General features: G+C 35.4%; 1 protein-coding gene across 4 annotated transcripts in view; it reads left to right on the top strand.

Moving 5' to 3' along the window:
* Nucleotides 1-27,520, top strand: part of ANKIB1 (ankyrin repeat and IBR domain containing 1) — a 137,754-nt gene that overhangs the window by 12,305 nt on the left and 97,929 nt on the right. For all 4 annotated transcript variants that reach the window (XM_012779615.3, XM_012779614.3, XM_012779616.2 and 1 more), the window contains exon 2: nucleotides 24,211-24,488. In XM_012779615.3, the coding sequence (XP_012635069.1) occupies nucleotides 24,301-24,488 (188 nt within the window). In that variant the 5' untranslated portion in view covers nucleotides 24,211-24,300. The remainder of the gene's footprint in view (nucleotides 1-24,210; nucleotides 24,489-27,520) is intronic.

Here is a 27,520-nt window from a genome sequence, read left to right as displayed (position 1 = left end):
GGCTTAAGACATCCTGTAGGAAATAAGTTCAAAGATATATATGACTTTACCCATAATAGTGATAAATTAGAACCAACTTAAATGTAAAGCAAAAACTATAATTATTATTTGTGCATCAGAATATGATTATTATTAAAATATATTCAACCAGCTTGAGCAAGAATGAGACCCTGTCTCTACCAAAATAGAAAAAATTAGGTGGGTGTGGTGTTATGTGCCTGTAGTCCCACCTACTTGGGAGGCTGAGGCAGGAGGATCACTTGAGCCCTGGGTGTTTGAGAAGTAGTGAGCTGTGATGATGCCAAGAGATGGTAAGATTTGGTAATATTCATAATGCATTTTCAGAATGGACCTACAAAGCTTACTGATGGGTTAAATGTATAGTGTGAAGGGAAGAGGACTGACAAAATTTACCAACAGAAAACCCTTCTCTGAAGGGCCAAGGGAAACAACCCAATGGGAGGAGCCCCATCAGTGGAACTCACTGGGGCTATGTACTGCCCAGGAAGCCATCTTCTGGATTGTTCGGGTGGTGGGGGAGTAGAACTGTAGAACTCTCTGGGAGTCCACTTGTGGGGATGATGTGTGTTTAGAAGCTACCCTTCAGGATTTCAAGGGAAGTTGATCACAAGGAGGTACCATTCACTGTAGGCTGCCACACATTGCAGAAGCCCACTGAGAGAAGCACAGCAGAACCAGAAAAAGAATCCTCTTTCTCCTACAAAGTGAACACAACTATGTAATTAGCACACAGATCTATATATAGAACATAACCAGCACCCCAGAAGCCTCCCTCCTGCATCGGTCATAATTTTGCCTCCCAAGAGTAGCCATTATTGTGACTTCAGCAACAGTTTTTGCCATTGTGGTGTTGGTTCTTTATATAAATTGAATCATACAGTATATGCTAATCTGTGTCTGTCTTCTTTCATCTAAAATATTTTTGTTACAAATGTGAAGAATGTGGCAAAAAAATATTTTTGTATGTTGTTGTAGTTTATTTACTTTTGAGACAAGGTCTCGCTCTGTTGCTGGAGCTGGAGTACAGAGGTGTCATTATTGCTCACTGCAACCTCAAACTCCTGGGCTCAAGTAATCCTGACTCATCCTCTTGAGTAGCTGGGGCTATAAGCACATGATACACACCTGGTTAATTTTTCTATTTTGTATAGAGATGAAGTCTTGCTGTGTTGCTTAGGCTGATCTTGTACTCCTGGCTTCAAGTGATCCTCCTGCCTCAGCCTGCCAAAGTTCTGTTTTCTGTTTCATGAATTTGTGTCTATCCTGCCAGTACCACACTGTCTTAATTATTGTGCTTAGAGTAAATCTTAAAATCAATGTGTTTTTTTCAACTTTATTCTTTTTAAAAATTGTTTCAGTTATTCTAGTTTCTTTGCCTATTCGTACAAATTTTGTACTTCCACCAACCAAGATGGCATAGCTTACTACACACCTAAGCTATATGGTATAGCATGTTACTGTATGGAATACCATAGGTGGCTGTAACACAGTGGTGAGTATTTGTGTATCTAAATATATCTAAACATAGAAAAATTACAGTAAAAATACAATATTATAATCTTATGGGACCACCTCATATATGTGGCCCATTGTTGACTAAAACTTTGTTATGAAGTACATGACCACATACACAGAATACTATATAACTGCAAAAAAGATATTGTTGTTAATTCCAGGAAAGTCAAAGTTATACAAGAAAGAAAATGTATATAGTAGGATGCTTTCAGATTCAAGTAATAGAAAACTTATTTTGGCATAAACAATAAGAAACTTATTTTCTCACACAAAATGGCATAAACAATGAGAAAGATTTATCATTTTATCCAGCAAAATGTACCCAGTTAGGATGGTTCAAGGATTAGTTAATTCAGTGGTTCAATGACATCTTCAATAACTGGAATTCTTTACATATTCCTGTCTTCCACTTTCAACGTTTTCCTTTCTGTCTCTAAACAACTCTAGAGACAGAAGAAATGATTTCTTACTCTGAGTTTCATTTTATGATCCAGGAACCTTTTCCTAGATCACTCAACAGAGTTTTCCTTGTGTCTCATGGCCAAAATTTCATTGCCTGATAATGGGAATCATTGTTACAGAAATTAATACTAGAATCATTGAAGAAGATATATCATTTACTTTATATCATTAAAGTAAATATAGAGAGAATAGATGGAGGATCATTACAGTAGTCTAGGTAGGATAGAATGGCAGGCCATGACTAATACAGTGGGAATGGACATTTATATGGGAAACGACTTCCTTAAAGATTTACTACTGAAGACTGGTTTATGTTTCAGACAGGTTTTTTTTATGCTTACATTTCTCCTTTTTTGTGTGTTTATTAGGTAGCATGAGAAAATTTGTTATATAATGCTTACTGATCAAGTAAGGGTATTCAGGGTGTTCATTACCTGAGTACCAAAAATGTATGGTACTCATACATTTATAGTCATACAAATACAATCATCCTACTCTGCTATCAAACCTTGAATTTATTCCTTTTATCTTACTGTATGTTTGTACCTTTTAACCTACTTCTTTTCATCTTCTACCCTACCTCACCCACGAATCCCCACTCACCTTTCCCAGTCTCTTATCTGTTTTTCCATTCTATGCCTCATTGTGTTCAAAGTTTTATCTCCCACATGTAAATGAGAATGTGCAATATTTGTCTTTTTGTCTTTGGCTTATTTCACTTAGGATCATGACCTCTAGTTCCATCCACACTGCTGTAAATGACATGATTTCATTCTTGTTTTATGACTGAATAGTATTCCATTGTGTATACATACCAAATTTTAAGATAGCTTTTTAATAATTAAATTTTTCTGTTTTTAATCAGAATTTATATTACTTCCCTCCACTGAACTTTTGATATCAATTATATGTTTCTAAAACTCAGGTGCCTACAAATTTTTAAAGTTTGTATTGACTGTGTACAAAGTATTATATTACTAGGTACCTCAGATTTAAAAAAAGAAAAAGAAACGATAGAAGTGTGCATGTTCCTAACTTTAAGGAACCTAAGTTCACCTTAAAGCAGTAAGAAACACATATAATAAAAGATAGTTTATGCTTAAGGCAAAATTAGAGTGTAAATAAGAATCTAAGATTATAAATACTTTTAACTTGTTATATGGGTGTGCCTTTTAAAAAATTTTATAGTAACTACAATTTTGAAGGGTTTTAAATAGGCAAATTACATTTTAGATGCATAGGGACGTTTGTCATGTATGTTTATCATACATACTTTTGTAAACCCAGTAATTGTCCTTGGGTTCCTTTAAAACAACAACAACAACAGTGTTTTAGAACAGGGGAAATTGCTGAGTTGCTTGGGCTCATGGGACAGAGGTTCTGGCCAATCTTTTTTTTTTTTTGAGATAGAGTCTCCCTTTGTTGCTCAGGCTAGAGTGAGTGCCATGGCGTCAGCCTAGCTCACAGCAACCTCAAACTCCTGGGCTCAAGCAATCCTGCTGCCTCAGCCTCCCGAGTAGTTGGGACTACAGGCATGTGCCACCGTGCCTGGCTAATTTTTTCTATATATATGAGTTGGCCAATTAATTTCTTTCTATTTATAGTAGAGACGGGGTCTTGCTCTTGCTCAGGCTGGTTTCGAACTCCTGACCTCGAGCAATCCACCCGCCTCGGCCTCCCAGAGTGCTAGCATTACAGGCATGAGCCACCACAATCTTAACTCCTCTGCTGTTTTTAGCCATATTTCATACTTCTTCATTCAGAGCTACCTGTGTTTCCAATTCCTGTGCTTTTTGGTTTTTTTTTTTTTATATATATACAAAGCAGCCTGCTTTTTTTTTTCTTTCTCAATCGTAGAATTAGGTTTGAGCTTTGCATATACTAAGTTTAGCTTTGCTAAATTCGATGTCTTTTGAGTATTTGCTTTCCAGCTTTCTAAGCTTTTTTGAAGTCTTTCATCTGCTATTGTCTCCTCTCTTTTTCTTTTTGACCTTATAGATTTGTCCTTTTTTTCTTAATTTATTGTCATTTAATGGGATTTTGAGAGTATATTAAAAAGTTTTCAGTTATACATGATAAATACAGAGTATAAGGCATAGAAATCTCTGTACTTAGATATATTGCTGATGTAAGTTTACTTTCAGTCAAATGAGTAGATATTTTAAAACTGTTGTTATCAATTGGGGGTAGTACTGCCCACTACTACCACATCAGGGTGCCTTGAAATACTTGGGTTTTTAAAAATTATATCAATGTCTGGGAAATACTACAGATACTTAAGTAGCAGAAATCAGTGATGATTAATATTGCCAAATATGAAGGATAGTCCTACACGATGAAAAATTAATCCATCCCCAAATAGGAAGAAGGCAAGAGATATACTAAACTGGAAAAAGTGTGCCAGAAGGACAGGGACATAGAACAGAGGGTGATGTACCATTTTGGAAATAGGATAAGGTAGAAGTACACATACTAAATGGCAAGACCACCCCCAGCTTCCTTCTTCCACTTAGCCTGAAAGAATAGACCAAAAATTATGACCATGGGGGTCCACAGTGAAACCAACCAAGCAGTATCATCCTACAATGGAGCCTGCTGGTTACCTAAGCCTTGCTGTTATAAATAATGCCAAAATAAGCATCATAGTACACATCTCTTTGTGTATGTACCTGTTAGGAGTTATCCTAGGACAGTATCTGTTAATTGTTTTAAATCATAACCCAAGTAGGAAGTAATTTTATATCATAACCTAGTAAATGCATATGCCATATATATTTGTGTGTAGTATATTTATATAACTGAAACAAAAGTTTTATAAGACTACCCTTATTACATAGATGCACTCTGATATTTTTAGCTTATTAAAAGCTGTTCTTATTACATCTCATTTATATATAGAAGTAAATTTATGTATAGAAAATATATTTATTGAATAATATATGCAGATAAATATATGTAGAAGTAGAATTCTAGGCCTAAGACATACTTATCTTCAACATGAGCAAATATATAAATTAGTCTACAGAATCATTGTTTCAAATTACAGCTTCACCAGCAACTAATAAAGGTTTTAATTTGTATTTCCAGACTCTTTTACCAATTTATTAGATAGAAATGGCATCTGTGACAGATACTATATGTATGCCGACCTAATCTTTATTTCTAAATCTTTTCTTTCATTCTTTGTCAACCATGACAGACCTTAAGAGGTCAAAACATTATTTCCCAGCTTTCCTTGCAGTTAGAGGTAGCTACGCAGTTCTCACCAATTAGACATGCTAAGTTTGGAATGTAGTCTGGAGGTGTAGCAGCCATTTTATGACCAAGTGGGTGAAAACAACATGCTAAGAATGACAGTATAAAAACAGGAGGAACTTAGGACATTGATGACATTAGTAGTTTATATAAGAGTTCTGGATTATCTCGTTCTGGATTTATGTAATAAAAATAAACCTTAACTGTTTAAGCCACATATAGGTTTTACAGGTTCACTTTTCTGTAAATTGCTTGTTCATTGCTATACTGGTTAGTTGAGACTATGTTATAGAAACAAATGACCACAAAATTTAAGTGACTCATAAAACAAACATTTATTTTTTATTCACTTACATGTAAACTTCACATCTGCTTCAGATTTGCTACATGTCATCTTCATTCTGGGACCCAACCTGAAGGAGAAGCTCCTGGCTGAGTCCTATGGCAGTGAGAAAAAGAGCAATGATAGAACCACATGTTGACTTTTAAAGCTTTGATTCAGAAATGCCATGCTTTATTTCTACTTACATTTCATTGGCCAAAGTAAATCAGATGACCAACCTTAATGTAAATAAATGGTCAGGGAAGTAGAATCTTCTTACAGGGAAGGCAGTGAATAACTGGGGACAATAATCCAACCTACCAAAGTATCCTTTTACTTTTTTGTTCTTACCAGTTTGTAAACGTTCTATGTACATTCTAGATACTAAACTTGTGGGTTTAGCTTTTACATTTAGGTCTGTGATCCATCTTGAATTAATTTTTCATGTGGTCTGAGGAAAGGTCAAGGTTCAGTTTTTTTCATAGTGATATCCATTTATTCTGGCCTGTGATAAAAGGACTTAACTTCCCTTCCTTGGATTGTTTTGCACCTTTGTTGAAAATCAAAATGCCATTTAAATCTATGTCTGTTTCTGAGTACTTTTTTTCTGTTCCATTGATCTATTTGTTGAACATTATGCCAGTACCACACCGTCTTGATTAAGCTTTGAAATCAGATAATTAAATTGTCTGGCTTTGTTATTTTTTTTCAAGATTGCTTTGGATATTTTAGGTCCTTTGCATTTCCATATTTAGTCTTCTAATCTATGAATGTGGTTTATTTCTCCATTTATTTAGTTCTTCTTTAATGTCAACAGTATTTGTAGTTTTCGGCAAAGAGAGCTTACATGTTTTATGTTAAATTTATTCCTAAGGATCTTATGTTTTTTATAATTGTAAATAGAATTTAAAAAATTTTTATTTTCCAACTGATTGGAGCTAATTTATAAACATACAATTGATTTTTGTGTATAACTTTCATTGAGTTTTTGTTTCCACTATGTTGTTGTTACAAATAATTCTGCAGTGAATCATCTTGATTGTGTATCATTCCAACAATATATGTTATATACAGTTATCTCTCAGTATCCATGGGGGTTGATTCTAAGAACCCCTCCACCTCATGGAGACCAAAATCCACAGATGCTCAAGTTCCTTAAATAAAATGGTATGGTATTTGCATATAACCTACACATATCCTCCTATATACTTTAAACTATCTTTGGGTTACTTGTGATACCTAATACCATATAAATGTGTAAATCGTTATACTGTATTGTTTATTTGTATTATTTTTTATTTTTTTGTTGTGTTTTCCCCCCCCCGAATATTTTTGATCTGTGGTTGAAGATGTGGATGTAGAACCTGTGGATATGGAGGGTCAACTGTATTATATAATATATAATCTAGATCTTGCAACCTTTTGTAATTTATTACTTTCACATATTATACCCATCATTAGATCTAATTTTAAATAGTTTTTTATAAAATTTTTGAAAAAGAATAACAGGATTTCCAAGTATAATTACAGTTCTACCCTAGAGAGAAAATCAGAGTTAACAGTATATGTTTCCTTGTGTATATTTTATATAGTTGTGATATAGTGTATATAATTTAATAATTACTTTATTACTTATAATGTAAGCATTTTCCCACATAAAATACATACATTTAAGTGCCTAAATTATAGCATTCTATTGAATGGATTTATCATAATTTACTTAATTGGAACCTAAATGGAGAAACTTTTGTTCATAGTTTCTTCAAAATAAAAAATTTGAAGGTAATTGCTCTATTTTTAAATTGAGTAATATAATCATTTTCATTTTTCCATATATTTGAAAGTGGACTAGAAGTATATTTTCCCTTTAATTGAAAAATAATAAAATACTGTTTTCACCTGATTTTTTTTTTCCTTGAGACTGTCACTTTGTTGCCCAGGCTAGAGTGCCCTGTCATCAGCCTAGCTCACAGCAACCTCAAACTCCTGGGTTCAAGCAATCCTGCCTTAGCGTCCTGAGTAGCTGGGACCACAGGCATGCGCCATCATGCCCGGCTAATTTTTTCTATGTATTTTTAGTTGTCCAGCTAATTTGTTTCTATTTTTTAGTAGAGACGGGGTCTCGCTCTTGCTCAGGCTGGTCTCAAACTCCTGAGGTCAAACGATCTACCTGCCTCAGCCTCCCAGAGTGCTAGGATTACAGGTGTGAGCCACCATGCCTGGCCTTACTTGATTTCTTTATAGTGAAAGATAATGAAAAAATTCTGTTAAAAACTAAAAGTCTATGTGGTTTTATTTTGTGGTGTAATTTGTTTATTACATTATAGATATTTTTAATAATTTTTTTGAAGGGAATATAAGGTTTGCTATTTCTTAAGTTATGAATATCTAGTTTGTAAACATCCTTGCATAGTAAAATAACCATCTTTAGCTGAGGCCTAGAAGGAAAATGAACCAGTTTAAAATTATTTCTAAAACGAAATTTTGGAAGAGGGGTCCACTTTTGGGAATAGAACAGTGATGTTTTTAGTTAACTCAGTTGTATCTAGAGAATGCTAGAATCAAGTAAAAAAAAAACAAAGCTAGGTGTTGTTATCCCCTGGGTTTCTCTCTTCACACGATGATTTAAGTAGGATTGTGACATCAGAGCCTAATCAGTCACTCATCCTTGTCCCTGTTGATGATCTCCAAATAGCTTATTATGAATAAAAGGACTGTGACATCAGGAGAAAGTTGGCTATGTCCCTTATTTTGTTCTCTTTACTTCTTTTAGTACTGTCTTGTATAATTGGTAATGCTAATAACCTCCCAGTACCCAATGATTGGATGTTTATCTGAAAATGTACTGTATTCATTTACACCCCTAAAATGGAATTTTTAAAAAAGAGATTGGAGCTCACTATGTTACCCAGTCTAGCTTCAAACTCCTGGGCTCAAGAGCTCCTCCTACCTCAGCCTCTTGACTAGCTGGGACTATAGACACGCACCACTGTCCCAGGCTTAAACTGGGAATTTGATTTGATTTTTAACTTGTACACACACAGTTTCAGAAAATAGAAAAACCTCATGCTTAGTATGATTTACACAATGTAGTAAAACATAGTATTAACAGTAAAAAGACTCCTTTATTTGAGTAACATAAATCTGATAATAGTGATGTATATTTAGGCTATAGCTGTTTTAGGTACTATAGATTTTAGGTACGCAAGTGCTTTTCAGTGTTGTCACTTTTAATCTTATTTATTTTTCTCAGGGCTTTCTTAAATTAATGACACTGTAAATTACAAGAATCATTATGAACTTCTGCTTAAAATTCATCTTTTAATAGGAAAACATAAGAGAACATCAATTTCCATTAGATTAATTTACTTCCTTTTAGTCTTGAATTTCCAGTGAGCAGAGGACACTAAATTAAATTAGATTGTTGTGAGAGGTAGGGAACAACCTTTTTTAATAATATTGAATAATAACTTAAATATATTTATTGTAATTTTTTAATACATATACGAGTTTTTCTTTAAAATGAACTAATTTTTACCAAGCTATTTTTTCAAGTGAAGTAAAATATCACTTGACTAAGGAAACTTTATTACACACACATACCAGCAGTAAACATGGGCTTGGATTGATTGTTCTGTGAGGTCCCTGTAAATTACAGAAATCTCATTTAATATTATTCAGATTCTTTAACTTAGTGGAAATAAAAGGCTAACACAAATTTGTCCTGTTTTAAATTTTAATGTATTCTTGACATATTTTTTTTGTCATTTTTGTTTACTTTGTTTTAATGAGCGTGTGTATTGGATTTAGCTTAAATGATCTTAGTTTCCAGGACTACTCAGAAATGAATTGGTGTATAAAAACCTATGCAATTGAAAGGAAGTGATAAGACACTACTTGGAAATTGTCTTATAACTTGGGTTTGGACAGTCATTCATCACTTAGCTGATGGTCAGATTTTGAGCTTCTTCAATAGTTGTAAAGTTACGAACCAATAAACAACCAGAAAAAGGTCTCTGAAAAAAACACAAGAAAACAAATATTTATTAAATAGCTTCTGTGTGCATCAGAAACTGTGCTAACACTTAATATAGTTTTATTTAATTCTCACAATAACCCATATCTGGTTCATGATTAAGAAAACAAATGCAGAGAGGTTAACAAAGATTAAAATTCAAGTCTTTTTTACTCCAATTTTGTGTCAGTGGTCTCTAATGCAACCCCCAGATTCAGTGATTCACTAGATGGACTCATAGGACTGATCGTATAGTTGTATTCAGAGCTAAAATTTATTACAGCAAAAGGATTTAAAACAAAATTAGTAAATGGAAAAGGCATGTGGGACAAAATCCAGAGGAAGCCAGTCATACATTTCTAGAGTCATCTCCTCATGGAGTCATTTAAGATGTGCTTGATTCCTCTAGCATCAAGTTGTGACAACACATGTGAAATGTCTACCAAAGAAGCTCATTAGAGACTCAGTGCCCAAGCTTTTTTTTTTTTTTCCTTTTTCTTTTTTTGAGACAGAGTCTCACTTTGTTGCCCAGGCTAGAGTGCCATGGCTTCAGCCTAGCCCACAGCAACCTCAAAACTCATGGGCTCAAGCGATCCTACTGCCTCAGCCTCCCGAGTAGCTGGGACTACAGGCATGTGCCACCATGCCTTGCTAATTTTTTCTATATATTTTTAGTTGGCCAATTAATTTCTTTTTGTTTATAGTAGAGATGGGGTCTCGCTCTTGCTCAGGCTGGTTTCAAACTCCTGACCTTGAGTGATCCATCCACCTAGGCCTCCCAGAGTGCTGGGATTGCAGGTGTGAGCCACTGCGCCCAGCCCCAAGCTTTTTATTGAAGGCTGGTCACGTAGGAACCTTCTGTCTAGCTTGTACCAAAATTCCAGAGTCCCAGAAGAAAAGTAGATATTTAACACATACCACATTAATTGTTCAAACATTTAGGCCCTGTGAACCACTCCTATCAGTTGTGGAATGGTGAGAACCTTCCCGAAATCCAAATTTCTAGGTACCAACCATTATGGCCAGTCTTGCAAGCAGGCCTTTCTAAAGATAACTGTCTCAAGCCTACTCTTTTCTGCACAGTCCACCTCCCTTGGCACTTGACCCAGGTGTCTTGACAGCTACACCCTTTAAAGGTCCAGAATTTAGCCAGTTAAAACAAATTTCATTAATTATAAAGGTCTACCATAGAAAGCCAAGTGGCTTCCTCTTTAAGTTCCTGCATTTAAGTTTCTTTTCATCTGCCCTAAGGCATCAATTCAGATACAGCATAAATCTGGCTAAGTTGAAAGTGACCTACCTGTATGCTTTTCAGGGCTTTTCAGCAGTGTCATGATAGTCAGGGTACACGTGAAAGATCTAAGTTCCAGAGGCCACTCATAGTACCCCTGGAAAGAAAGAGTTAACAATAGTTAGGATACCTCAAACAGTACATATATAGACAGCCCCCAGCTAATGATGGTTTGACTTACAAGTTTTTGACTTTATGATAGGTTTATTGGGACATTAAATGTACTTTTATTTTCATCAACCCCTTGGTTGATTTGTATAAATGCATTTTTGGCTTAACAATATTTTTTATTTATAATGTCCTTATTGGGACATAACCCCCTCGTAAATCGAGGAGCATTTGTAGTAGTTAGTACAGGTTAACAGGGTCCCCAGTATACCTCTCACTATTGAGTCTCCCACACTAGGGTTCCCAATCCAGTCCAGTTAATTCAGTTTAGTGTTTGGTTTCAGAACTGCCTGAAGGCAGTCAGTTTCAAGCAAATGTGCTTGTCCATGATATCAGTTCATTCTCCTCACATGAATGAATGACATCTAGAGATGTTCTGTGTGAAAGTGCAGGAACTGGGCCAGCCTCTGCTGTCTCATAATCAGGGCTGCCAGGTGTGATCATAGGCTCAGCAGTCAGTTTGAATTCAAAGTCCTCAAGACACTTGGAAAGGCAGCATGGGAAGCCTTCCTTCAGGAAGAGGGGAACACTTCCCCAAACAGTTCTGAAAAACTAAGATTATTAATGCCCTTTCCCATGCCTCCCAGGTGCCAGGTTTTTGTTTTGTTTCTTGGTGTTAAAAAATCAGTGTGTCCAATTTAGAAACCCTAACTTTATAGGTTTTCAATTATCTCTTGTCACCCAAGTTTTTTATCCAGAAGGGTTGAGCAAAAGGGACTAAAGTATTTCCTCAGAAAAACATTTTTTATGTAATTTAATTAGACACATTGTGTTCAGGAATTGGTCAGGATGAGCTCCTGAATTTCAAAAATTTTCATAATGGTTTTATAGAACTTCCTCTTTTTTTCTGACGAGTTACCTAGCAAGCAGTCTAGGATAATATTAATACGATCCCTTTTTGGGGAAAGCTTCATTTCATAATCAAGCTACCTTACTATAATGTGTCCACCGGAAGAAAGGTGAAGAAAGTAGAGTCAGGTTATCAGTCCATTGTTATAAATTGCAACTAATCAGGAAACCTGAACACAGTCAAAAGCAGTGAGACATCCCTAGAGGGAGTCCAGAATCCAGTCTGGAGTAGGTGGAGGGGTCATACTCCTTGTGATACGCCCCAACTTGCAGCTTTTGGCAGACATCACAAGTTAGGAATGCAATTAGCCACTGCATCAGAAATAGAGTTAATCAGCAGCCCAATTTTACATTGTCCCATTAGAGAATAAGCCTTTTCCTGTGGGCATTTGGATTTGACCCAGACAATCCAGCTGGTACCCATTGATGTTTTTCATAGTTTAAGGCCCACAGAGGGATGTCTTAAATCTGCAACAATCCCAGAGTCTGAGTTTTGTTCACTGAGCCTATGTCTGCTTTCATTCAGCAGAGCTCATGCTGTGGCTGAAAGGCCCATATCAGACATACCAGATTTTAGCTCATAGTCGGGCACAGACAGTTAGGATATGTAAATTCAAAATTCAAAAAAAGTTAGCAGCTAGTTTTTTGCAGCAGGAAAGCCAAGATTCTGTAAGATCATAGAGCTGTGTTCTAAGTGACAAGCAAGGCTTTCTTAAGCCCTTTTCATCTTGTCAATGTTAGAATCCAAATTGACCAACTGGAAGAAAAGCACATCAGGCAGAAAAATCATCAGCTTCTAAGGGTCAGACATCTGATTTCATAAGAGCTCATTAGCAACTAAAACTGGTTTTAAACCTCCAAAAGTATGTGTACATCTAGAGATTGCCTGTCCTTTTTTATGTCCTCTTTTGCAGAGGCTTCAATAGGCAGAAACATCCATTATGAAGACTTAACTCTAATGTGTTTAAATTTCAGTCTGCTTACCAGCAGCAAAAAGCAAGGAAATTTTTCTTTTTAGCTTTACCTGATTAATATGATCACTCTAGCATATAACTTTCTATATCAGTTTTGTCATATATCCAGATGTAATGCCCAATATAGAACTATTTTGTGAAAATTTCCCTTTTTTTTCCTCATAATAATTGCACATTTATTTAAATCCCTACCAGTAAATTTCACATTCATAGGTTCATATTACAGCAGTGGGAGTGGGGGTTTGGTGTAGATCCTGGCTGGAATGCAAGGAGGAAGGGGGTTGAGACAGCAGCAGCTATACTGAAGAAACTGAGGGCATTGCCCTTCTCTGCTCCCCTTTTCCCCTCTAAGTTTATCTAAAGCTTTACTTCAGCCCTGGAAGTTGATTTAACCCTTTTCTGTTTACTTGGAGGAGAGTATAATGTAAACGTCTAACATTTTTGCCCCCCCCCCACCCAAAGCTTACCTTTGGTAATGTTTGTCTTCTTTATCCTCTCACCTGGCAGGAAAAAACAAAGACATCACCCAGTATGTACCCCCCTTCTTCATTTTAGCCAATATAGGCAAAGCAGCCAGGGGATCAGCAGGCGTGGTGTTGGATCTATCATTTTCAAATTTCATAGGCAACTTTTATCTGTCATAACAGAGAACAGCTCACCTACTGTCTAATATCTTGCATAATTACATAGCTACCTAAGCATCAAAAGTTCATCATACTCCACCTCTTTATCCATTTCTTTTCCCAAACAATGCTTTCACCGTATTTTATTGAGATGGTCTGGTGAATCCCACTTCTAATACCACTGTGTTCAGGGATACTGAAGACTACCCCCAAGTTCAGTGATCCTCCTAGAGGATCACAGCTGTTGTATTCACAGCTAAAATTTATTACAGCAAAACTATTTGAAATAGAATCAACAAAGGGAAAAGGTGCATGGAGTTAAGTCCAGAGGAAACCAGGCACAAGCTTCCAAGATTCTTCTTCCTATGGAGTCACACAAAATTTGCTTAATTTCTCCAGCATTGAATTGTGGCGACTCATATGAAATGTTGTCTACCAAAGAAGCTCATTAGAGACTTGGGGATCAAGATTTTTATTAAAGGCTGGTCACATAGGCACTTTCTGTCCAGCATGCACCGAAACTTCAGACTCCCCTCAAAAAAGCAGGTGTTAACATATACCACCTTATTTTTTTCAAATGATTTAGGCACGGTGAACCACTCCTGTCAGTTAGGGAATGGTGGGTTTCAGGGAACCGTTCTGAAATCCAGGTTTCCAGGTACCCAACCATGGATCAGTCTTGCAAGCAGACTTTTCTACGGATAGCTATCTAAAGCTTGCTGTGTTAACTCTTTTCAACAATAGGGTAGAATGCCCTTAGACAAATGAGGTTACTTATGTAATACTGAATAAACTTGGTTTAACTTAATTCATTTAGGTTCAATAGAACAAGAAGAAAAAGAGCTGCTAGACATGAAACAGTTTTATACTCTGATACAATATAATACTTCTAGATTTTCCCCCATAACAATAATAATTGAAAAAGAGTACAAGATAGTGAAGGACACGGCAAAATTAGAAAGAGTCACTGACTTTAAAACTGTGTAGTGGAGTTGAGTCTTTTCCAATGAAGATAATTTAAATAATTGTGTATTATGGCAATTTTGTATTTATTGTTTATGGTTAGTTTGAGAAAGGTGATCCTACTCTTAATATTATTTTGTAAACTTGTACTAATTTGTATGTACATAATTATGTACATAATTAGGAAGTTCAGTTCTCTGAGGTATAAACATAAAATTCCCAATTAAAGTTCACATTTTCAATTTCAAGTGTTTAATACTACTTACAAACAGAAAATTAATGATTCCCTTTAAAATAATATTTAACTGAATTTCCAAACTTCCATACATAGTATGTAATTTTAATCTTTTTTCTTTAATTGAAAATATGATTGATTTAAGTTTAGAGTCTCAGTTGAGGCTAACGGTTCACATTTACGGACATAAGTAATTTTTGTCTTTGTTTCAAATGCATCAGCTTTGAGAACTTGGCTTCCTAATTCTAAAATAAACTCTTCTGATTTAACATTTAAACTTATGTTTTTAAAGTAAGAACAATACAGTATTCAAAAATTATAAAAGCAAACACTGCTGAATAGAAATGCCAAAGGTGCTGAGATTAAACTATTTACTGGCAGCATCATAGCATTAGAGGCTGAAGTTTACTTTTCAGTCACTCTATGAAATTCTAAATTCAAAGTTTGAAAAATTATTGTGAAGAATTAAAGTGTAACATAACATTTTGAGTCATTGAAAATTCAAATGTATGGAAGGTGAATACTACTACTTAAATGGAAAGCTGTGATCATTATAGGTAATTACATTTTCATAAGAAATGGAAAAGTTAGAATGATGTTTCCTACAGTAGTTGTATCCCAAGTTTGGACAACTTTCTGCTTGTGGACTTCATGCTAGCTAATTTCAGTGTTCATTTGCCAGTCTGGCAGAAAGAAGCAGTCTTTTGAAAATAGTTTTTTGTAGCTATTTTCATGTCTTCCTTTCTAACTGCAGTAATCCTTTTCTACAGTGTGAAAGCTATGTAGATCTAAAAGCTATCCAAGAAAAGCCAGAATATGTTGGATCTTCTTTTCCTTGCTGATTGAGAAATCTGAGACAGCTAACTAACTGGCATTGATTTTTTTTATTACTATCATGATAATACTTTTGTGTTTATGCAGTTATTTTATTTTGAATGCTGCCATATTAAGACTTTGGAATAACAGAAAAGTAAATTTTAATTTTGGAATGCATATTACAGGGAAATTGCTTTCTTTGTTAAAAGAACTTTGTTAGCTCAGGTCATTTCACTACTCTCTAATCCTTGGAAGTTTTCCTTAGACTGGATATTCACGAACTTCTTCCAGAGTAAAGCCACATTGCAATTCAACCTAATATGCCATTTGGCAAGCTAAACCCCAAATCTCTTAAACCAGACTTCATTTTTAGCAACATTTCAGACTAAGACCTCTTTGCTTACTTCCAAAGTAGGGGCTGTATGTATATATGTGTGTATGTATGTTTTTGCATATACTCCCAGTGTGAGGTCTGTCTCCTGCTCCAGGTTTTACACTTATAAATTCTGTGTATCTTTCACTTAATATAGTCACACACCACATAAGGAAGTATGACAGTTGTACCATAAGATTATAATGGAGTTGAAAAATCCCTATTGCCAGCCGGGCACGGTGGCTCACGCCTGTAATCCTAGCACTCTGGGAGGCCGAGGCGGGCAGATTGCTTGAGGTCAGGAGTTCGAAACCAGCCTGAGCAAGAGCGAGACGCCGTCTCTACTATAAATAGGAAGAAATTAATTGGCCAACTAATATATATATAGAAAAAATTAGCCGGGCATGGTGGCACATGCCTGTAGTCCCAGCTACTTGGGAGGCTGAGGCAGAAGGATTGCTTGAGCTCAGGAGTTTGAGGTTGCTGTGAGCTAGGCTGATGCCACGGCACTCACTCTAGCCTGGGCAACAAAGCAAGACTGTCTCAAAAAAAAAAAAGAAAAATCCCTATTGCCAAGTGACATAATGTCATTGTGCAATTACTTAATTTTTTAAGATAAATTTAGTGTGGCTTAAGTTTACAGTGTTTGTAAAGTCTACAGTAGTGTACAGTAATGTCCTTCACCTTCACATTTACTCACCACTTACTCACTGACTCACCCAAAGTAACTTCAGTCCTGCAAGCTTCATTCATGGTAATTCAAGTATACTATTCAAGTGTACCATTTTTAATCTTTTATACCATATTTTTACTGTACCTTTTCTATGTTTAGATACACAAACACTTAGCATTGTGTTACAGTTGCTATAGTATTCAGTACAGTAACATGCTGTACAGGTTTGTAGCCCAGGAGCAATAGGGTATACCATATAACTTAGGTGTGTAATAGGACCATCTAGGTTTGTGTAAGTATACTCTATAATGTTTGCACAACTGTGAAATCACCTAATGATGCATTTATCAGAGCATAACTCTCATTAAATAATGCATGTCCGTATTTGTAAGTGCAGGTACATGGGAGAGAACTTCAGTACTGACAGTGATCTAGAAAAATAATGAGAGTGGAATTTTTGTGAAGAATATAGTTAAATATATATATGTAGTTTTTAACTTGCCATAGGTCAGACACCTAATAAATGAGAAAGTCTAGGCTTATGATGAGGAAATTGAGGGAGAGAGAGGTTAAGTGATTTATGATAGAACTAGGAGTAGATGTGGGGCTTTAGCCCAAATCGTTCTACTTTGCTGCACTTGTTCCACCAAACCAGGGATTGGCAAACTTTGGCCCATGGGCTGAATCCCCTTGCCAGGTTTTATAAATGAAGTTTTATTGAATATGGCCACACCCATTCTTTTAGGTATTGCCTATGGCTTTTAAGTTACAACAGCAGAATTGAGTACTTGTGACAGATGTCATATGGTTCACAAAGCCGTATTTACTATCTGGCCCTTTACAGAAGAAGTTTGCTGACCTGTACACTAAACCATACATTGCTCAGAGGTGCTGTGAGCTAAGTGTGCATTCAGTAGTATAAATTTCAGTCTTACTAGAGCATTAGACTTGGACAAGAACAATAAAGTAGGTTCCCTATAATCTAATGAGCAAAGTATTAACTAATGGTAAGACAGGAATGTTCAGAAGTTTTTAGTGTTAAATTTGGAAAGATAGACTGCGATAATTTAAGTGTAGTCCTTTTTATTCCTATGATTTTGTGTGTTATATAATTCATTTTAAGAAGTCAACACTTGGGCTGGGTATGGTGGTTCACACCTGTAATCCTGGCACTTTGGGAAGCCGAGTCAGGAGGATTGCTTGAGGCCCAGAGTTCAACATTGCCTGGACAATAGCAAGACTCATCTCCACAAAAAGTATTAATAAAAAAAATTAGCTGAGGATGGTGGCACGTGCCTGTAGTCTCAGCTACATGGGAGGCTGAGGCAGGAGAATCATTTGAGCTCAGGAGTATGAGATTGCAGTAAGTAACCTCATCCTAGCACTCGGGGAGGTGGGAGGATCCCTTGAGCTCAGGAGTTCTAGACCAGCCTGAACAAGAGTGAGACCCCATTTCTACTAAAATGCATGCTTGTAGTCCTAGCTACTTGGGAGGCTGAGGCAGGAAGATCACATCAGCCCAGTAGTTTGAGGTTGCAGTGAGCTATGATGATGCCACTGTGCTTTAGCCAGGGTGACAGAGTGAGACTTTGTCTCAAAAAATAATAATAATAATAAAATAAGAAAAAGTCAATACTTGTAAACCATTCAGTTTTCCTATGAAGGTAGGTATAAATTTCTTTTATCATTCTTTGTTTTTATTTTAAATGAATACAGTTAACATTTTAACACTATATTTGTGACATTTAAACTCTACCTTCAGTTGTGTTCATTAATGTTTCCACTTAAGCAGAGGTTTTTTGTTTTTCTTTATGACGAAGTATATAGTATAGCTTAGATTTTAAAACTCTGCTATAGTAATAGGATTAAAGGAGTATGTGTTGGGGAGTCAGAGGTGCATAGAGATTGTTGGGGAGTCAGAGGTGCACCCCCCAGGTGCTACAGTGGGGGATACAAGATATAATACAACCTTACAGGGAATACCCAAGAGGTATTAAAACTTATGTTCACACAAAATCTATATGTGAATTTTATGGCAACCGTACTAATAATTGCCCTCAACTGGAGCCAACAACAGCACTTTATTACTCAAAGATGATGAAACCATATGGATGGTTAAGCAAACAGTGGTACATCCATAGAGTGGAATACTATCCAACCACACAAAAGATTGGATTTGATTTATATATCAACATGAATAAATCTTAAATACATTTTGCTAAAAATATTAAAGCAAGACCTATGAAAAATCAAGCTCAAAACCTACAATGAGTCCCTATTATACACAGAATAAAATCAAAGCCTTACAGTGCTTGTCCATATACCTCCACTAGAATATAAACTCCATAGATGAAATGATGTTATCTGTTCGTTTATATTTGTTGACTGAAGAAAGTATGTGCTAATACTGCTGTTTTACAGATGAAGGAACAATTCAAAGAAGTAAATTTATTTGGTAAAATAGGGACTATCTGACTTCTATTAAATTGCTCCTCACCATCACATTTCTTGCTAATACCTTTGCCTTAGCATAGTTTTAAAACTAGTCCATGAGGCCGGGCGCTGTGGCTCACGCCTGTAATCCTAGCTCTTGGGAGGCCGAGGCGGGCGGATTGCTCAAGGACAGGAGTTCAAAACCAGCCTGAGCAAGAGCGAGACCCCGTCTCTACTATAAATAGAAAGAAATTAATTGGCCAACTGATATATATATATAAAATTAGCCGGGCATGGTGGCACATGCCTGTAGTCCCAGCTACCCGGGAGGCTGAGGCAGAAGGATCACTCGAGCCCAGGAGTTTGAGGTTGCTGTGAGCTAGGCTGACGCCACGGCACTCACTCTAGCCTGGGCAACAAAGTGAGACTCTGTCTCAAAAAAAAAAAAAAAAAAAAAAAAACTAGTCCATGGTTCTACACTGACTTGTATGTTATAATTACCTGGGGAACTTTTAAAATTCTCACTCTAACCTTGTCCTCCCTAAGATCAGATGCAGTCACCTCTGTGGGTGATTCTCATGCATAGTGACAAATGAACATTACTGTTGTCAATAAATGCATGTTGAATGGGTGAATGAACAGAGTTGATAGCTCAATATATTTATTAATTGCCCACATGCTTTTGGTCTAATGTAGTGTGTTAACTTTTCCTGGCTTCTTTTTTTCTCTTTGCTTATTTTTCTTTACTTTATCCCTTGAAAATTCTCATAGAGTATCAGTTTTAATCATACTCTCCTTTTCTGTAAGTATTATTTCAGAAACCATTAGAGCATTTCTTTGGACTTTGAGCTTTCTGGAATCTTCTTAAAAACTCACCCCTTTGATTTCAACCTAGAGTGGAATGGGTTTTTGTTGGGACCTACTGCTTGAATGAACTTTCTGCTCATTTCTATACTGGCTAAAGGAAAGTTTATTTGTAGATTTAAGATTGTTATTCTTATAAGTAGTGCAGATTAATTGCAAAACAGTAAATTGAGTACATGTATGTGTGTATGTGTACATTATATATATGTGTATGTTATCTGTCAAGTTAAAGGAAAAATGGGAGCCAGTTATTTTATTTAGGTCAACAACTACAGTTCATGACTAAAAATAATTTCCTTTTGTGGAAACAGATAAGAATTGGTTATAAGTTAGAATTACAGAGCTGTTCACAATTAAAGGTTAATCAGAAATTAAATAAAGCTTTCTGTAGTCCATCAACAGGCTACATTTGTTTTTCTTTTTTTTTTTTTTTCCAATTAAATACTTAAAGTGCTGTGCTTTACTACTCAAAGATGATGAATCCTTGCCCAGGTTTTCTTGTAAAGATTTAGAAGCCCAAAATAAGGAATTATTTTTGCATCTTTAAGAATTTATTGCTTGCTTCATGAAGCTCTATCCATAGATTTATCTTGGAGAAATATTACTTAAGGTTTTGATTAAAACAAAGAGAGAACTATCACTTCAAGCAATAATAGTTATGGCTAAAAAAAAAGTGAAAGGACAGACACATCTGGCAAATTTTTAGACAAGACTTGTGAGGATAAATCTGAGGGGAATGGAGCCATGACTTTCTGGTGACATTTAGGCTTATTGATCACATTTTTAAAATAAGGCTCAATGCAGTGGCTCATATCTGTAATCCCAACACATTGGGAGGCCAAAACAGGAGGATCACTTGAGGCCAAGAGTTCAAGACCAACTTGAGCAACACAGTGAGACCTTGTCTCTACCAAAAAATAAAAAATTAGCTGGGTGTGGTGTCATGTGCCTGTAGTCCTACCTAGTTGGGAAGCTGAGGTAGGAGGTTCTCTTGAGCCCAGGAGTTCAAGACTGCTGTGAGCTATGATTGCACCACTGCATTCTAGTCCAGGTGACAGAGTGAGACCTTGACTCAAAAGAAAAAGACTTGAAAATAACTGAAAGCCACAAAAAGGCTTCTCAATGTCATTATGCTTTCAACATGATTAATAGTAATATTTAATGCACACTTAGAGTATTATTGATTTTATTAAGTTATCTTTGTTAAACAAATACCCCAAGATAGCATTATTGTCTTAGATTTTTTTTTTTATGTGTTAGGTACAAATTATTTTTCTTATAGAACATTTCACTGAAGTAATAATGTGCCAAAAAAGTGTTATATATTGGCCAGGCACGGTGGCTCACGCCTGTAATCCTAGCACTCTGGGAGGCCAACACAGTCGGATCATTCAAGGTCAGGAGTTCGAAACCAGCCTGAGCAAGAGCGAGACTTTGTCTCTACTAAAAATAGAAATTAATTGGCCAACTAAAAATATATAGAAAAAATTAGCTAGGCATGGTGGTGCATGCCTGTAGTCCCAGCTACTTGGGAGGCTGAGGCAGTAGGATCACTTGAGCCCAGGAGTTTGAGGTTGCTGTGAGATAGGCTGACACTATGGCACTCTAGCCCGGGCAAGAGAGTGAGACTCTGTCTCAATAGAAAACAAAAAACTGTTATATATTAATCTAATCCAAAACTCTGAAAATGTTTATAATTAGAGCTGCATTCTCAGAGAAGATAAGACCGAAACAACTGAAAGTTTCCAAATCCTTAGGAAAGACCCTTCAAAACCCACATAATATTCTTTATATTTGGTTATAGATAAAAATATATAATAAGCTGAATGGAGTTCTTGTTAAGATTAATAAACTATTAAATGCTTAGAGCAGTACAACAAAACACAAATTATTTCACTGAGAATAAACACATGGCTTCTAGATTCTGTGAAAAACAAAGAATAAAATAAAGTAAATCAAAGCCCTCCCTGAAAAATCCCTGTAGTATATTGTGATAAGTAAAGAGTGTGGGAGGGAGGGATTTGTTCTTCTTATTCACAATAAGATAATAAAGATAGTACTTTAGGCCAAAGATTTAGCAACCTTCTAAAAAATTAAATAAAAATCTAAAAGTTATGTAGTATGATCTAATTAATGTATATATATTTATAGTGTCTATATGCATACAAATTTATACACATTTATATACACACAAATTTAAATAGGGTAGTTCTTTATCAAAATGCTAACAGTAAATAGACATGAGGGAGGTTGTCCTTTTTCTTGATTCATATTTTAAAGATTTCTACTATATATATGTATTTGCATATTTAAAATTAAAAAATCAATAATAACCAACCCTTAAAAGACCCAAATGGTGTCCTTATTAAGTATAGTTGTAGGCCAGAAAATGTGGTTGGCATATGTCTTACCTGATATTCAGCTGAAGGGATCCAGAAGCTTTTTGTACAGTGGTGTCTATACATTGAAAATTGTCGAAGGAATTTAAATACAATGCCTGGGTGCTACCCCTAGAGACTAATTTAAGTGGTCTGAGATTTAGCTTGACCCATAGGACTCTTTGAAGTCATCTGGGTTATTACAACATACAACCAAGGTTAAGAACCACAATGTACAAAGATCGAGTTGAACAACATATATATTATTTTCAACTGTTTTTTAAAGCTGTGTTTTAGTACCCAGCCTGCCACTGAATTAATTGGGTAACATGATAGACTCTGGTATCTGCCTCTTAAGATTTCCTCCCTCCATCCGTCTTCTACACTGCCACAATAGTTAATTTTCTAAAGCATGAAATAGTAATATTACTGCCCTGCATAAAAGCCTTTAATTCTTTTCAGTTAAAGTATAAGTTCCTTATTTGGCCCCAACCTATTTTTAGTTTTATCTTTTATTAGTCCAATACTAGAGATCGTGAACTCCATTTATACTTGCCATTCCTTGCGTAGGCCTTTTCCCCCCATACCTGCCTTTGCATATGCTATTTTCATTGTCAATAATTTCTGCCATAGTTCAAGAATAGATTCGGAGACATTTATTGGAATAGAACAAAACTAGCATTTATTGAACACATCAACCAAGGACTGTACTAGGCACTTTAAACAAAGGAGTTTTGGTAATCCTCTACAGCCATCCCTAAGAAGTGGTTATTTTCCTTCCTAAGACTTTTAGAAGGTGAATAACTTGCTTAAAATTACACAACTAGTGTAGGCAAATATGGTATTTCAAATGCCAAGTCCAGTGTTTGTTTCTGTGACCTTCCCTGACCCACCTCACATTGCTTTAGTAGTAAATGCCCATATGATCATTAGCATCCTCTTTGCAAACATAGTGTGCATAAACATTCGATGTTCTTAGTCTCATTTTGAATTTTTAAGAAGGAAATTTAATGATCTTAAAAGGTAGCACAATCAGTTTCCATTGTTCTTTGGATAATCCTTTTTATTAGTTAACTGTGACTATCAGTGAATTGTGCAGTCCTATATATTTATATATATATATTTTTTTTTTGAGACAGAGTCTCGCTTTGTTGCCCAGGCCAGAGTGAGTGCCGTGGCGTCAGCCTAGCTCACAGCAACCTCAAACTCCTGGGCTCAAGCAATCCACCTGCCTCAGCCTCCCGAGTAGCTGGGACTACAGGCATGCGCCACCATGCCCGGCAAATTTTTTCTATATATATTAGTTGGCCAATTAATTTCTTTCTATTTATAGTAGAGACAGGGTCTCGCTCTTGCTCAGGTTGGTTTCGAACTCCTGAGCTCAAATGATCCACCCGCCTCGGCCTCCCAGAGAGCTAGGATTACAGGCGTGAGCCACCGCGCCCGGCCTATATATTTATATTTTAAGTTTGTTCTCTGATGTCCTTATAAGTACTGAGCAGTTTTTTCACTTTATTGCATTTTAACACCCTTTCTGCATTTCTTATACGAACATATTTTCCTACATTTTTCACTATAGCACAAATTGGCTGAGTAAGACTTATACTTAATTTATATAAAAATTTAAGTATATTCAACCATAAAATTCAGTCAAGCTCATTTCCTGCCCATGTGAAGAGGAAAATTAAAAAGCTCACATATGTAGATAACTTTTATAAGTGCAGAGTACAGCCTGTGAGAAACCTTAACAGTCTCTGTGTGGGAAACTGTGACAGTTTAACAAGAAGTTAATTTGGACAAGTTAAAAATTTGAGACTTTTATGGCTATTAAGATAAATTTGGTAAAGTGTAGTATAATTTGTTTTCTTACATATGCATCCCAGATCTTATTAATGTTCCTAATTGTGTTATTGATTCTTTAGGATACTGCTTCATAATTATTGCTTTACAGTCTAATATAAATATCTTTTCCTCCATTAGAATGTGAACCATGTTGCAGAAGCATTCAAGAAGTGGCTAAAGGGAGAAGGAAAAAAGCGCCACTGCCTGTCAGAAAAAAACAAACAAAACATGGGAAATACAACCACCAAATTCCGAAAAGCACTCATCAATGGTGATGAAAACCTGGCCTGCCAAATATATGAAAACAATCCTCAGCTGAAAGAATCCCTTGATCCAAATACATCTTATGGGGAGCCCTACCAGCACAATACTCCATTACACTATGCTGCTAGACATGGAATGAATAGAATATTAGGGTGAGTATTACTGTAAACCAATTGATAAATTGGCAAAAGGGAAAAAAGGAATTGTGATCTTTGAAAATATATACAGGCCTATCTACCTATATACCTAAATTATTTGCTATGATTTTCTTTACTACAATTTTGTATGATTTTCTTTATAATACCTAATTAGACCAAAAGTTTTTTAGAGACGGAGTCGCACTGTGTATGTTCCCCATGCTGGAGTCAAATACCTGGGCTCAAGCAGCTCTCCTGCCTCAGCCTCCTAAGTAGCTGAGATTATAGGTATGCACCACTTTGCCCAGCTCGACCAAAAGTTTAAATAGTGAGGTTGGTTCACATATTATTGTTGCTATAAATATATTTTAATCCTCAATGTTTCATGGTTTGAATTCTTTATAATAGTACAGTATTTAACTTACGCAACATTTTAATTCTTAAAAAGTACGTGTTAGCTGCTTTCATCTAAAAATACCTGCTTATAAGCCATCTAAAAAATTACAGGGAATGGTGCCAAAGGCAAAGTTCTAAGCTCTGATTAGGTATTTTAAGTTGAAAAACAGGTGCACTTGCCTTGTCTAGTCATGATCAGTTTTGAGTTTCCTTTCCTTTAATGGGATTGAGTTACTTGAAAAGAGCTTTCTAAAAGCAAAACATTTCCCTAAAACTGGAAATACTAAGGAACTTTAAAAAAATATTTCTTCAACAAGAATGAATTAGTGACATAGCAAATATATTTATAATGAAGATTCTTAATTCTATGGGAATTATTTAATACATTTGATATTTGCTAGCTTGTAAAAGAAAAGGAACAAAGGATATAACATTAGTTACAAAACAAGTCAATGTTTTTAGAAGTAGATTATGCAGGTATGGAATTCTGATACTAGAATAGAACGACTTCTTTGCTTATACAGTGAAATATAACTTTAAAACCAGTATTCAGAGCTCTTTAGAATTTGACCAAAAAACATATCTTTTTCTTTTTTTTCTGTATACAAATTGTTGTTCAAATTAAGCTGTTCTCTTTGGTATCTCCACAACATGCCATGGGTATTCTGTCTGCCATGTCCGTGCTTTTCTCTTGGCCTGGAGTTTCCTCAGCCCATCCCTGCTCCTCTCACCTTTCTCTTTATTATCTAAATTTTGCTTTCTCTCAAGGTTCTGTGCCTACCACATTTATCTTCTTAAATTGGCACAACCCATAGGTCCCTTATTTTTTTAAAACTTCTGTAGCTATTATTAATTTGTTTGCCTCACTGTATTTTACAATTTTGTGTATCTCCTCTCTGCCTACCTGTATTATAACTTTATTTTAGGTACCTTCTTTTTTAGTTCTAGCATCTGGCATAGCATCTTACACAAAGTAAGTACAAGTTTTATAGAATCATTATACAAGGAAATATTTTTAAGGTCAGGATTTGTGAGTAAGAAAAATTTTATAAATAATATAGGTCATTTAGCTGCATGACTTTATCAAGCATATCTTGAATTTTATATGTATTTCTGTTACCTCATTTTTTGCTTTCATCTAAAAATACCTGCTTATAAGCCATCTCCAACTTAGCTTGTTTGAAATTTTGCATTTTTCTTTCGAAAATTGTGTCTTCCCATGTTAATGACACCCACATATTGCACTGATACAGTAATAGCAAATATTTATTGAAGACTTACTATTTTCTAAGGCTCTAATAACAGTGCTCTATTTGTGATATTTTAATCCTCTTTACAGCACAATGAGGTAGTTTATTGTTTATATGAGAAAACAGGAGCACAGTAAGGTTAAGCAACTTGTCAGAACTATCATATCTGGTAAGTGGCAAAGCTAGTTGCCCACGTAGATGACAGTAGGCTTTGGGCTCTGAACCACTTTGCTGTACAGCTTCTTATCTCTGTGATCACGCAATCTATGTTTTAGGACTGCCTCAGCCACTTACTAGCAAGGCAAGTTATTTAGTCACTATGGACTTCAGTTTCCTTTTGTAAAATGGCCATTTATCTCACAGAACTTGTAGGACAATTAATCAATTAATGTGTTATATATTTATTATGCTACCTAACATATAATATATATTCAATAATGTTTATATCTTAACTCTGTAGTCCTAAATATCTTCAAATCATCCTTGACTTATTCTTCTCATTTTCTTCTTCTTTTTCTTCTCTTAGTCTTCTCATTTTCCTAACCTGCTATTAAATAGTTCACTAAGTTTTACTGTTGGATACAGTTCTTTCCATTCCCATTGCCTCAGACTTAGTTTACTCTTAACCCCTGTTCCTAATACTTAAGGAAGGTCTTTTTGCTAGTCTGTTGCTTTTATAATCTCATGTACAGATTAATCTTCTTAAAGCATAGCATTTCAGTAGTCTTTCTATCTTAAGTTATTACAGTTCCCTACTGTCCCCATTATTCTATTTGGCTTCCAAGCTCCCTTTACTTCTGCCCTCATTTTACCCAGTTAGCCTAATTTTTCATTATTCTCTAATATAATCTTGTCATTCACATTGGTTGATTCACTTCCCCTCTTGCATTCTCCACTTTTAGTAATGGCACCCCCTTAGCTTTATCCCTGTTACTCCTTGATCCTCAAATGGCTTCTTTCTTCTCTGATTACCTGTCCTTTAAGTCCTAATGCAGTTTTTGCCTCATTCATTAATTCATCCACAACTACTGTAACCCGAAGTCTTTCTATTCTCTGAAATTTCTACAATTTATATTTAAAGCCATGCTATTATTATTAAACTCATCTCTACTAGAATATAAATATACTTCTATATACCTACTATTGTTCTCAGTAGATTTATTTATTAATCTGTAATATTAAGGCTTTCTAACTGACATTTTTGTTTTCTTTTGGAGGATTTCAGAGAAAGTATAAAACTATTGATTTAGCCTCCTAATATTTAACACTTCAGTAATTAATAGCAGGTCTTGTATATGGCTAATTAAAACTTACTTAGAATACCAATGTAAAGTTTATTTAAATGTTATTATTACTAAAATAATATGTATATATTAACATAAAATAAACCAAGTAGTAAAG

This window comes from Microcebus murinus, chromosome 9 (genome assembly GCF_040939455.1).
Source record: "Microcebus murinus isolate Inina chromosome 9, M.murinus_Inina_mat1.0, whole genome shotgun sequence".
NCBI lineage: Eukaryota > Metazoa > Chordata > Mammalia > Primates > Cheirogaleidae > Microcebus > Microcebus murinus.
Note: the sequence above shows the minus strand (reverse complement) of the source record. Positions and strands in the feature narration are given on the sequence as shown.